Source organism: Apteryx rowi, unplaced genomic scaffold (assembly GCF_003343035.1).
Source record: "Apteryx rowi isolate R43461 unplaced genomic scaffold, aptRow1 scaffold_5, whole genome shotgun sequence".
Taxonomy (NCBI): domain Eukaryota; kingdom Metazoa; phylum Chordata; class Aves; order Apterygiformes; family Apterygidae; genus Apteryx; species Apteryx rowi.
Genome location: NW_020450760.1, coordinates 7,317,150 through 7,331,031, shown reverse-complemented (window position 1 = coordinate 7,331,031; position 13,882 = coordinate 7,317,150). Strand labels below are relative to the sequence as shown.

At 44.4% G+C, this 13,882-nt stretch overlaps 1 protein-coding gene across 1 annotated transcript in view; it reads left to right on the top strand.

Moving 5' to 3' along the window:
* The window catches only part of LOC112972648 (ras and Rab interactor 3-like), a 178,850-nt gene that overhangs the window by 154,886 nt on the left and 10,082 nt on the right, over nt 1-13,882 (top strand). Inside the window, exons 26-27 of the mRNA XM_026079456.1 lie at nt 3,249-4,736; nt 7,458-7,766. Coding sequence (XP_025935241.1) covers nt 3,249-4,736; nt 7,458-7,766 — 1,797 coding nt within the window. The remainder of the gene's footprint in view (nt 1-3,248; nt 4,737-7,457; nt 7,767-13,882) is intronic.

Genomic DNA, 13,882 nt, shown 5'->3' with positions numbered 1-13,882 from the left:
CTGTCTCATCTGGCCTTTCACAGTCTGAGTCGAACACTGCATTTTCATCACATTGTCTTTTACTTGCCCGCTACTGAGAAAAATAACCAACTTCCRTTTTGTAAATTGGTTTACTCCCCATTTCCTCAGCCCACGAGACTCAGCAGTATTATCTTCTGACTTAAACCAGCAACTCCCACTGCCCTGTATTTGCTGATACTCGGTGGAGTTGGAGCATTTTAAGGAAATCACACCCTAGGTCGTCTTGGAAGTGAGGGGCTAGGCAGCATGACACCATCTGTGCTGCGGTATCTGCATGTCTACAGCTGAATTCTGTTGTCAAAAGTGCTGCTGTTCCTGATAACACTTTTATTTTAAGCTTCTTTATTCTCCTTCCTCTCATGGTAGGAAATCAGAGAATAAAGCTGTTCTAGCCTCAGCATCCCTAGGAAAGCATGGTGACATGCTTATAAAGTAGAATTAGCCATGGACACTAGCCTAGGCTGTGATGGGGTAAATCAGCGATTTTATCYTGTTATGAATGGAAGGAAAGAGAGACAATACCTAACTTTTGTAAAGCATTTTGCATCCTTAGACCACAAGATGCTTTACAAGAGATGCCATTATCATTTTCCCCATTTTTCAATATGGGGAAAGTGAGTCACGACCACTCTGCTACCTTCCAGGGACAGAGTCAGGACATGTGTGGCATTGTTTTAGGAGAGCATGAGGTACAAAGGCTTCGTTATGAAAAGCAGTGCTTCAGAGGGTTTTTTCTGAATTTGCAGTTTTTGAGCAAGGGAAGGCCAATGGTAACAAAGAATAACTGTCTTGTTAGTAGTGCAGAAAGGTGGCTGGCGGGTTACAATGGATAAAACTGACACAGACAAAATCAAAGGCACTTCACCACCTTAACACTGGAGTCAAGGAGCTGTGTTTTGGCTCCAAGTCTAACACTGCAAATGAACTTCCAGTTTCTAGTGACTCACGGCCAAATTCTTCGTTTGGTTGCAGGTACTAGCTCTCTCTGTAATGGCAGATACAACCTTTTAATTTGCTTGCCTGTAGTTTACTCTGTGGCTATTTTATATTATTGCTTTGTTAGAGGAGAGAAGGGGCAGTGTGGAGTCAGCCTACCTGCCGGTGCTGCCCTGCCTGCGGCACCCGCGCTGCTGGAGGGAGGGGGATGTCCCTGTCCCCAGGGCAGCAGGGGATGGCTTGCTGGCAGAGGGAGGCATGGCCAGCTCTTGCAGYGGTGACAGAAAGAAGGTGCTTTCCTAGGAGCTGCGTGGAGTTTGTCGCAAACAGGAAGCCACCGAAAACCACTGGCTGCACTGGGGAGCAGGGCTGGGAGAAGTGGCCTGGCTTTGAGGACGTGGCGGACAGGGGAGAGATTTTATCTGAGCCAGCTTCTGAGCTAGCTTTATTTAAAGAGTTTGTTCTCTCGGTTTTAGGTTCTGCTATAACCTTGCTTTAGAAATTGGAAGTCCTCCTGTTTTTTTCTGGACGGCTTGTTTTTGGGAAGAGGTATAGGCAGGCCCTGCCCAGGGCTCTGGCCAGCGTAGGCCTGAGCCCCACTTCCCCATGAAGGATTGGGATTATGCTGGTGCACAGATGAACTATTTGAGAACTATGTTTGATGAACTATGGAGAACGGGGCCTCACAAGGTAGAGCTGAAGGCACAATCCCGTGAGCTGTGCTATGGCCCCAGGGCTCAGTGCTCAGTACTGAGTGTTGTGCCACAGGCACACAGCCCCATCCATCCCCTCTCTTTTCTTGCAGAAAGGTGGTGGCAAGCTAGGCACCAAGAGCGCAGCAGGATGGAGGCATCATGTGGCAAGGGGGAGGCCCTGTAGCCCCCTAAGTGTCCCCTGTAAATCCACCCAGACGGATGTCTACTCCGTATCGCTCAATGTTCAGGGACAACCATACCAAAGTGGTTTGATTTAGTCATTGCATCTTTGTGTTTCCATGATTTGCCATCTTCCCCTTGTCTCCTAAATCTATAGGTGTCTATGCAGTCCTCACCCAGTGAATACTCTCAGAGATGCATCCTCTTTTCCTTGAATCAGAGCACATGGGTTTTCCAGGATCCTTTGCTTCCTGATGCTTCCAGTAGTGGACCCTAGATTAGCAACCCTAAGAGCAGTTAAAAGCAATCAGACTAGTAAGGCAAGCAGGTTTGAAACCTCACCTCTGGGGGAAGGGGAAAGTGTTAAATGTGATACTAAATCTGTTTAAAAGGCATACAAACATTTTATTATGTTTTTTAAAACAAATAATTGAAAGACAAATTCTAGTAACAGGTTTGTGATATATATATAAATGATTACTTTCATCTGAAACATCATCTTCATTTTCACTGAAATATTTAACTATTCTCTACTCCTTCAGTATAAAACCTTCATGTATGCATAGTGTTTTAAGGCCCTATTCTTCTTTCACACCTGCAGCCACACAGTCTCAAGGGAGGGTGCAAAACAGGCATTCGGCATGACTATGCCGAACTACAGAAGTTAGTGCTAATTATAATTTGTGGAAGGACTATAAGCCTTATGTTTCTGGACTCAGACCTGTTTGTATTGCAAAGCAGGATCAGATGTATGTGTAGAATAGACTGCCACAGCAGCTTGCTGCACAGTGTAGTCACCATCCGACACCTCTCGTGTTCCTGGGGCAGATCTGATCCAGGCTGTATATCCCAGCTCCACACCCTCCTATGGTCYGTAAAAGGGAGACAGCTTGTGCCTGGGGTCTTCACATCCCCACCTCCGTTATCCACAGCTATTTTACATTTGGAGGGCAGTGATCACTGAACAAGCCACAGACAGATCTTTTTTCTCAGTCATTCATATTTGTTACTTGTACCCTCCTGCACAATCTGCACAGGATTAATTGTTCTCACTAGATGGGTTTCCTAAAATTGGCAAGAAATAGTTTTCTGGTGAAACTTCTGAGCTCATACCCTAGTCTGAAGCATCGTACACACACAAAACAATCAACCTTTTCCTCATACAGTTTTGTGCAGAGGTGTGAAAGCTTTTATAACATGTCTTCTAACACAAAGTAGAATTTTCATGTACTGTTAGCAGCTAAAATTCTCTCATTCTAGTCTCTTTGTTTGTTTGTTTGTTTGTTTGCTTTTTTGGAACAGATTTCTGGGATTCTTCCTTAAACCACAGAAGAGGAGGGGGGATATCCCAACCTGCAAAAGCCTCTGCTTTCAGCACGGCCCTTGTTTGTTTGTTTGTTTGCTTTTTTGGAACAGATTTCTGGGATTCTTCCTTAAACCACAGAAGAGGAGGGGGGATATCCCAACCTGCAAAAGCCTCTGCTTTCAGCACGGCCCAGGCAGACAGTTTAAGATCTACCCAGTGTTTTGCAAGTAGCACAAACCACTGCTCATGTGAAATTGAGCTGTCAATAGGAAATGACAGGCTCTGGTTCGTGAATCCTATTTTTATAGAAGAGTGCAGTAATCCTTTTCCTCCAGATGTACTGGCTCCTAAAAGCCATGCTGTGAGCACCGATCTCCCCTCTGCCACCACACTCTCTGAAAAGAGGTCTCCGCACCGCCCCCCGCCACCTCCACCTTCTCACGGTCACTCTCTGAAATCCTCTCTGAAGCTCCCCCAGGACCCCATGACTGCCTGTAAAGAAAACCAGCTGCCTCTTCAGCCACTAGGAAAGAGCATCAAGGAAATGAAAATTGAGGGCGGTGACAGTAAAGAAGAAGAAGAAGGGAAGCAAAGCTGCTCAGTCAAGGAGCCATTGGCACTGAGCCCCAAGAAGTGCTCCCAGCCCTCCATCCCCCCACGGAGGCGACTGTCTGAGAGGACCTCAGATGAGAGCTGTGTGGGTAAGCCTGGAAGTTGTGAAACGCTGAAAGGGGAACACACAGATGAAAAACAGGACACCAGTACAGAGAGTGGAGATAAAAGGCTGTTGTGCAGAAAGGCTGTAGAAATGCCTGGGGAGGTTCCTGAAAGAGCTGTATCACAGTTTCAGGAGACAAAGCCTGAACCTGCAGAGAAGAAAGAGGACATGCATGAGACACAAATGAATGCCATCCAGAAAGGAAAGACACCTCCTATCCCACCACCAAGAAAGAAGAGACTTTCCCATGCACCAAGCATCCCCAGGTCTTGCCAGTTGAAGCAAAGAACAGTTGAGGAGCTGAGCTCAGCTGCAGTGCTGGCTTCATCCAAGGATGTCTCAGCAGCAGCAGCTGGTGGTTCCACTTGTACAAACGCTGAGACTGAATCAGGACATGGCTGCAAATCCATCAGCTCTGCAGAACTGAAAGGTTCGCATTCCTCCCTAGAGGGCCCAGGAGGCAGCGCCATGGCTCAGGCATCCGCATCCGAGCCAGACTCCTACTCCACCAGCAGCACAGAGGATGACTTAGAGGTGCTGGCTTGTCCATCTGGTAAAAAAACACGTTCTGTGATCTTGGGCAAGGCCAAGAACAGGCTCTCCTTTGTGAGCCTGTCTAATGTCTTCACAGTCTTTTTGTCTAGTGACAGAAAGCTTCAGAAGAAGATAGTGGAGCTGGCACAGGACAAGGATTCATACTTTGGCAACCTGGTGCAGGACTACAGAGTGTACAGTTTAGAGATGATGGCAAAACAGAGCTCCAGCACAGAGATGCTACAAGAAATCCGGATGATGATGACTCAGCTGAAGAGTTACTTAGTGCAGAGCACTGAGTTGAAAACTCTGATAGACCCAGCTGCCTACACCGAGGAACAGATAGGTAGGTGTTTGTGCTTTATTCATCATCAGGGGAGGTTTTGGGAAGGTGAGAAGGGAGACAGGACTAGGCAGACACAGATTCTGCTTTACAAAATTATAAGCCATCTCCCAAACCTGAGGGATGTGAGCTGAAGTCTGCTTTGCAGCTGGCAGCACTTAAAGGAGCAGCTCTAAAACCCAGGAGACCAAGGAGAGGGAAAATTCCATTATGAATATTTTAAGAGGAAGAGTTTTTGTGTGTGTGTGTGTGTATGTGTGTGTGTGTGTATATATATATATATATATATATGCGTGTATATAATATGTGTGTGTGTGTATGTATGTATGTATATGTATATAGAAATATGTGTGTGTGTGACACAGAGAGATGCACAAAAAGACCTGTCTTCACTGGAATCATATGAGACCAAAACCTGCCGGTACTGCTCTGTTCCCTGCGGCCTTCCATGTCCACTGCAGCTCCATGCTCTGCAATGACAATGGAGAACTTTCCCCTGAATGTGGCAGCCAGTTCAGGGGCTAGTCCCTCACAAGGAGGGACAAGGCTACAATATTTTTGAATGGCAGGTTGGAGGAATCATTTGATCACACTCTGTGCTCCTCAGCTCAGAAGAAGGTGGAAGAGCTACCTGCTGCAACACCACTGCTGGCTCCAAAATGTAGTATTCGCCTCTCTCTGCTTCAGACATAGCTTACCTTGGGGAAGGAGAAGTAATCTTTTTGGTGGTTTGGGGGTGTTTTGTTGCTTTTCATTCAGTATTCTGTGGGACAGTAATGTATCAGTTCCCTCCTTACTAAGAAATGGACTATCCTAAGGTTAACATATATTCATGAGGGAGCCTACAGAGAACTGTAAAATCTTTATCCTGTGCAAAGCAGTATAGATAAAATATGCATGCAGGTGCTCATGCGCTTGTTTGACTTGCAGCTGTTTCTGGAGGACCTGGCAACCAATGCAGAGCTATGTATGAGATTTCCTAAGCTCGCTCCAAGCAAACTGGGAGCTAGAAGACACAACATAGAACATTGCCAGCCATAGTGTGGGTCCCAGCTTCTACCTCCCCTATTTTTGGCTGTCTTAGTCAGAGATAGTGTTACCAAAAGCACTGGTGTCTTGGCTCAGCATAGATATACCTTCCTTAGCAGACTTAGTATTTTTCCCAATCTGTATGTATGGAAAGGTCACAGCCTTCACTACATTGGGAGCAAGAAATGAGTGGCAGAAAGCTGTTGAAAATGGAGAGAGCCCCCTTTTCCAAAAGATCTCTCATATAAGGATTGGAATTTGTCATCAGGAATGGTGACTGGCAACTATTGTGTTATCCTATCTTGTGCCTTGTAGGGCACCAGCCCAGGAGTGGCAGGTAACCCTCCTTGCCCTTATCAGGTATTTATTTCTTATGGATGAAGGCCAGACATGCATTCTCACTGCTGATGAGATGAAAAGGTCCAAGCACTGGTTCCCAGGGAAGACGTGACAAGGGTTTCCAGGGGAACCTGCAGCTCCAGTATGAGGTGAGACTCAGCTAAGTGGAGAGCCAAGAGCCAGAGGAACCCAGATGTTAGTCTCAGCAGGCCCTTATGACTTCCTTTCTCACCCAGTCAAGACTTCAGATGACCCTGCAGCCTCCCCAGAAGTACAGACCTGCTGCTGGTCCCTTAACATAGCTAGGAGAGGGAGCTACAACTTCCCTTTTCTGTATCTCATGTAACACCTGCAATTTCTGTCCCAATAACCCCTTTCTTGGAGACAGAGAGGGGTGTCAGCATAGTGAAAACTGTCTTGAATATTAATTAGGGAAGGTGGAGAGGAGGCAGAAAGAGGAAGTCTCTTTGTTCTGCTCAGTAGAGCTCTGTGTGGGAAAGGATTCGCCCACCTTCATGCAGACACGCTTGGTTAGATCAACCTCTGTTTACTTCTTGTGGTTACTTAACAGGATGATATGGCCCAGTCAGGTCAGGAGAAGACTTCCTTCTCCTGTGGATGATGGATATTCCTACTGTGGAAGATTTACCGTTTAATTCTCTCCTGCTTCCGGCTGACTGGCTCTGCTTCTGGTTTTTAGGTTTCAGTGACAGAAGCAGACAGCAGACAAAAGGCAATTTCCTACAGTCTCTCATGCTTCCTTTTGTCTCCTGCTAAATATTAAGCAAGCATTCAACCCACACAGACCATTTCCTCATCCACAGGTGGCGTAAGAAGTGACTTACGTGTCACTAAGTTAGAGTCACTTGGGCAGTAAGGGTAAGAGGCTTCTGACCAGACGTTGGCATCTGCCTCTCAGCTGGTGGCTACACCTCCCTTTTTAGTCAGTGGAGAGAAAGGTACACTTTGAGGATGCAGTTAATCTAATCCCAAAGTAAGCATCTCAGATAGGGTGCCCATCTAGGCATCCATAAGCGCAGGACTGTCGGTTCCTCATCTCTTCCTGGAGTTGGCTTGCCTGATGGTAACTCACTGGTCAGCTGAGAGCTGGGCAAAGACAGCTGGGGCAGCTGGTAGCAGGAGCTCTCCTGTGGCTCCAGTGGCAGAGACTGTGCACTGATGTCAGTCTTGAGCCTTGGTAGTGAAATGTCTGCTTTCTGGGATGTAACTTCTGTTCCCTGCACTCAGCTATGCAATAGCGCATGAAAAACCATATCTTTTTTTTAGGAGTTTTACTTGCATCTGTGCTGATTATCTGTCATGGACTTCTGTGTTCTCCCTCCCTTCTCTGTGTAGACGTGATTGCTGAGTCAGCTTTGTACAAATGTGTCCTGAAACCTTTAAAAGAAGCCATTGATTCTTATTTGAAAGAAATCCACAGCAAAGATGGATCTTTACAGCAGCTGAAAGAAAACCAACTCGTGATACAAAACACAACTACTACTGACCTAGGTGTCACGACCAGTGTGCCTGAAACTGTTGTGCTGGAAAAAATCCTTCACAAGTTCACAACCATGCACAAAGCCTACTCCCCAGAAAAGAAGATTGCCATCTTGCTGAAGTCCTGCAAACTCATCTATGACTCCATGGCTCAGGGGAACCCAGGTACAGCATTCCTACTGAAATGATACCCTTCACTGGTTCTTCTCCAGTTCTCACAGGAACAGGATTTATGTTACAGTCCATGCAGTAATATTTGGATTGGAGGTAACAGTGATGGTCAGTGTGTTTAGTTTGAGCTCTCCATAGGTTGTGTTCAGATTGGGCTGATTAGTGACTGTGAAGCTCTCTGCATTAATAACAAGTATAAAATGTTTCCTGGTTAACTTTAAGCTCCATAATTCTAAGAACCAGATAATATCCTTAAGTGTGCACTTTATTGGTAATGTCCCCCTTGCACCAGTCTTCACACAGCTTTCCTTAAATCCCCAGTGCTCTGTCCCAGCATGTAGCAGGTTAATGGTAAAGTCTAGGAATGAATCTTTGGGAAAAGTCTCTTGATTTGGCCTTTCCAAAGTCTTGCCTAAATTGAGGAGGGGATGTAGAACACTAGTGCTGTTTGTTACTAATTCCTGATGCTCTAGTAAATTCCAAAAACCACTATGACATTTATCTAGTGCAAACAAGTCTGTGTTGTGAGTATGAGTATAACCTGGGCCTCAGGCCAACCACTAAATTCACATGTTAAGCCTTTGGACTGCAGAACAGGATGCATTTTTGCAGATAGCCTAGGAAGCCCCTTCCTCCAGGAGTGTGCCTGGCCTCTTGAAGGCCTCAAATGGCCTGGCCTCTGTAAACTGGGGAGCTGATGACAAGCCATGCATATATTTGTAGAGCAACTAGATATTCATTTGCAACAACCTGCAGTAGTTCAAGAAGTCACAATCTCCAAAAGTGCTTTCAGCTATTCTGTTTAATTTTGCATGGAAAACAGCCTTGGAGCATTCATACAGGAATTGTTGTGTCTCAGCTGAGACTAGTCTCAGGGTCCTCTCCTAGGACAGTATGCAGAAAGTTTCAAGGACTAATTTGAACACATCAACAGCAGGGCAGGGAGTCACCCCAAGGCTGAGCCTAAGCAGCAAGGCAGACAGGCCTTTAATCTGCCTTGACTGTCTTCAGGTATTGAGTAGGTTTGGACACATGTTGGTATATGTGCTGTAACTGTTTTGAAACAGTTGTGTTACTTGAGATTAAAACTAATTTGATGTAGATCAACGAGTTGCATAAATACCTCACTGAAACCCACACAGGAGACACAGTCTCCTACTGATGGTGGTGGTACATTTCCTATCTGTCCAGCCTCAGTTAACTCAAAGTTGGAATTTCTCTGTTGCAGGAAATGCTGCCATTTTCATTTTATGGAACAGAAATTAGAGGTCAGAGAAATAATTCAAAAATATCTAAATGCTTTAACAGATTGGTATTCATGAAATCAGACATTTTCATTATGATTTGCTGTGCTAACCAAAGTACTTCATTTTGGTCATCTCAGCTCTTTTCTCAAGGTACTGCTTCAAGGGGGTTGTAGCTTGGAAGCTGAATTCTCCCCTGCGGGTCCAGTTCCCTGGCCAGTATATATGACCCATGATGCACACCAGAGCACAGTCAGAAGGAAACTGACCTGGCATTAAGAGAACTGAACCCAAGAAAGAGGCTAAGGGAGAGGAATGCTGTAGTATAACTCCTGGAAGACAGTACACTCAAAGAGAAATTCAGTAAAATGTTCTGTAGACCTGATTAGAAATGAAACGTGTAAAACCTCCTCAACAGAATGAACTGACCCTGGATCACTTATATCACTTTGATTTTTCATTTGGCAGAGAAAAACGTTCAGCACGCTGAAATTTTTTTTCTGTCAGAAATTTCCCGACTGGTGCTAGGCAGACCAGCGTGCTGCAGGCTGCTCAGGCCTGATTTTGCAGGGTAGGAATTATGTCTCTGCCCTCTCCCCATCTGGAAAGCAGCAGTGCAGTGACCCTTTTGCTTTCAGCCAGCTTTGAGGCAGCACATTTCTTCACACAGGAAGAGCACAGGCCATGCTCTATTTCCTGTGTAATGCAGTTCTTCCTTTAGCTCCTTCTTCTCACCACTGAATTAGTTAGTTCCCACCTCTTCCAAGATCAGAGCAGATGGAATACAAAACTAATTATTCGTTGTACCAAAGGGCCAAAATCAGTCTACCTCTGTCAAAAAAAATTATCTGTTCAATAACACGATAACTACTTGTGCTGTCTGGTTTAATTTGCTAGGTGGCAGCTCAGGCCAGGTCTTTATCCCCTTTGGGCTGACTGTTGGACAGACTGACCTGTGAATATGGACTCATATCTCAAAGCAAAGTGTAAATACCACCAAATCCTTCAAGTTTTATTTTAGATCCCCAATAAAACATAAATTTTTAAATGTTAAGGTATTGAGAGCTATGTACACCAGTCCAACTTCAGCTAGGGTGTCCTGAAAAGTACTAAGTTTTCTTTAAAACTAGGGATAGGCTCAGTCAGGAACATCTGTCCCTGTGGTAGTTCTTATCTTTCTACCGTTGAAAGAGTTATGAAACTTTGAAGTCAGCCTTGACTGACTCTGTATATCCTGTATTTTAAGAAAGTGCAAATTCTCTGGTTAGTTTCTCAAAATGTTTCAATACAAAGCTGCAATTTATATTACATGACAAAATCTGCCTGATAAATTGAACCCCTGATACCTAGACTATAAACTGAATGGGTCAGATCCTCAGTTGGTTTAAACTAACATTTTTCCATCAAGTGGAAGGCAATCAGCTTGTGGATCTGATGCATCACAAGGAATCAGGAAGGCCAGTTCACAGTCATAGTCAATACACCTTTTTCCCTAACAGACCTTTGAGCAGAACTGCAGTATGTATGTTGAAGCAGGACATTTCTACAGCTATAACTAGCTGTAGGTGGCCACAGATGGGCATCTTGTCTAGTTTCTCATTATAGACAATGAGGATTTAGTCAATGGAGATCAGTCAATTCATCTGACTACATGTAGATGTCTGTCTTAGGGCAAGATGACTCATGCCTTAAATGCCATTGACAATATTGATTAGTTCATCATTGACTATAAAAGGAATTTAGGGATACCAGTTCAGATATTCACATGTACAGTGTAGGCAGTGGCATCAGTAAGATGAATCCTCCCCATGGGACAATTATGATAGCACTGCAGGGTCTCACCAAGCTTTTCCAAGACCTGTGCAAACTTAAGTAACAGCAACATATGCCTCCAAGAATGTAAACTACAAACTAAAAATATGTAACCTGCAACTAAAAATACTAGGCGTGGCTAGTGTTAATAATATGCATTAAAAGAATAGGAGAAGGAAAGTTTGGGCTCTCTGTTGAAAACTGGCCAGAATTTTTTTGCTTTGTGCACTAGAAAAAGTAGGACAGGACTTGTATGGAACTATGAATCTCCTAACTCTCCAGCTGCTCCTGCACACCCCAATACCCACAGGGAGAGTTGTGCATGCAGTTGGAACAGATATTTCATTTGTGTAGAAGCGCTGTAATCCTATGTAGAAAAAAGTGTTTATTGTTTTATCTTCCAGACATACCTTTCCTCAGACAAACAGTGAAAGGGTTTAGATTAGAATTAGATTAAGATTTAGATGGTAAGATTAGAATTAGAATCTCTGCTTTTCTCTTTGTCAAAAAATCAAGTGAGACCTGCAGAGTGATAAGCAAGATGCAAATTGGCAACATGAAATGTTTGTGTGCTGTATACTGGCACTGGCGAGGCTGGAGCTCTTAGCTCTCTGCTACCTGGGAGCTGCTGCTCTGCAGAAGATGGAAGAGCTGTAGGAATGAGTTTATGAAGAAATACTGGGTGAGAAAAATGGGTCGAGCTTGGTCAGTCCATGACCGAGAATGGCATGGAAATGCCCTAAGCATAAGGTGGAAATGTGAAAGATGGGGAAACCTCTTTCTAAGGTGATTCAAGAAGAATGAACAGATGAACAATTTCCTAACTTCAACACCTTTTACCCTGTGGAATAGACAGGATTGTGAAGTTTCATCCTTTGTGTATCTTTGAACTCCCCAGAGAACTGGAGTATATAGTTCAAAAGTAGTTCTGCATTAGTGGGGAGCTTGGCTAGGTGAGTGACCCCTATGGTGGCCCTAAAATGTCTGATTTAATAATTTCTGTGGCATAGTTTTGCATGGCATAGTCTGCTTTTTGAAGAAGAGGATAATTAGGATATATATTACATTGGAATCTTTCTCTTCCTGGTTTTTAGGATTAATTTTATCATCTGCATAGATGGATATGAGTTGCCCTGATGCACCCCTGTATGGCTCTGTGTTTGACAAAGGCATGGACATGAAGCAGTGTATCTTGAGTGGGTTAGCTGAGCCTATGTGAAGGAAACTGGCCCCTGATACTTCAGTAGTCAGTGCTGAACCAATGCTAGAAGCTCTTTAAACCAAGTCAGAACAACTCCACTGCGCTGCTCATTATCATCTCTCACTTCTAAGAAGGAAAATAAAGCTATACACAATTGTTCTGATTTGTTATCTTTAGGAGGAGGATATCTGTATTTGATTTACTATTAATGAAGCCTGATAGACTAGAGATGATCTCTTTCTTTTGGCTAGTGCAATTGCTATATTTGAATTAAAGAGCCAGTTCAAATTTTTCAAGGGAAATAGATTCCTCTGATCTGTAGAACATATGCTTTGGAAAGGGATTCAGGCAGCCCACACTTATTAGCTCTCCTAATTCAACTATGCCGTAAATCAAACCCTGCCAAGGTAATATGGGATGGACAACGGAAAGCAAAATGATAGTCAGTGGAAGGATGGTCACAATTTTTTCTTATGATCTTGGACAAATCTCAGTTAACTTTTGTGTGCCCCTGTTTTCCCATCAATAACTGAGGCTAAAATGCATCTTTCCTGGAGAGCTGATGCTAGACTTCATTCCAATGTTTGGTAAATATTAGAGCAAAGTGCAATGTATTATCACTGTCTGCTGGTTGTCAGAATATTCATGGAGGGAGAAGAAACACATGTATGTGCTAAAACAGGCTCTAATTTCTTTATGGAGGCTTGGGCAGAATTCCAGTTGCTTTAAATCATGTATTTAATTAATAGCCTTTCCATTCAAGTGCTGCACTCCAGCCAGAAGCTGATGTTGTCCTTGCTTTGCTATAAACATAATAGGATGGGCTTGTGGCAAAAGAGAAGGCTTATTTTAAGCTTCTTATGGATATTTCTGAAATAAATGTTTCCTGTTACTGGTATGTGGGACAAAATAAAGCAAGTAATTCAGATTTGGAGTAGAACACCACCACCTTGAACAAGCAAGCCAGAGTCACAGCAACTGCTGGCAAGATCAGGGCTAGAATTAACTCCTCCAGCTGCAAACATACCCCTGTCTGGAAGGCCACAAACAGAGCTAGACACCAGGTCTGGGCACTTGGCTCTGACCCAGAGTGAAAGGGGAGCTGAGGAGGCAGCAGCCTGGGAGTAGAGCCCTGCTGCAGTCTCTGGATGAGTGCCTCAGTGCTGACGGAGACCTGGTGCCAGTCGCGGTGCAGGACACGTGGGAGCTGTGGGGTGCTGAGCAGCATTGACCTGTTGGGGAGGGCAGGTGTCCTCGTTTACATATGCCTTTGTGCCTTCCTCCCTAGCTTCTGGTGGTGTTTGAGCCGCTGATGATTTTTAGGGTGTGTCTTCTCAAGTGCCTATTATCCCATGGGAGATTCATATAGAGAGCATCTCAGGGCTGTGCTCAGTCTGTACATGCCTAAAATAGTCCCTGTGCCCACTGCGACATCCAAGATAAGGAGAAGAAGAAGAGGTTCAAACTCCCTGCCCTCCTGTGCACCCAGCATTGGCTCCATGTACAGGCAGTAGAGAGAAGCCGTTGAGATGTCTACAATAAGTGCTCCACAGACAGACACAATATACCCAAATCTGACTTGCCCTAGGCAGCGCTGGAAGCTTGTGGCAACACATGAAGTCACGTCTAAAATCAGAGCTAGATCCTTGATGACTAGCTCTGCTTTTCTCTTGTTGACACCTACAGCTCCTGCTGACTTCAGCTTTAGCTGCAAACATGGGTATTTAGACATCAGGCTTCATATTCCCACAAGTGGATTAAAATGAAGTCTAGTAATCTATGCAGGTTATCAGCATATATAGCATATGGGGAATGAGCACACTTTCCATTATTGCAGTCAAACACCACTGCTC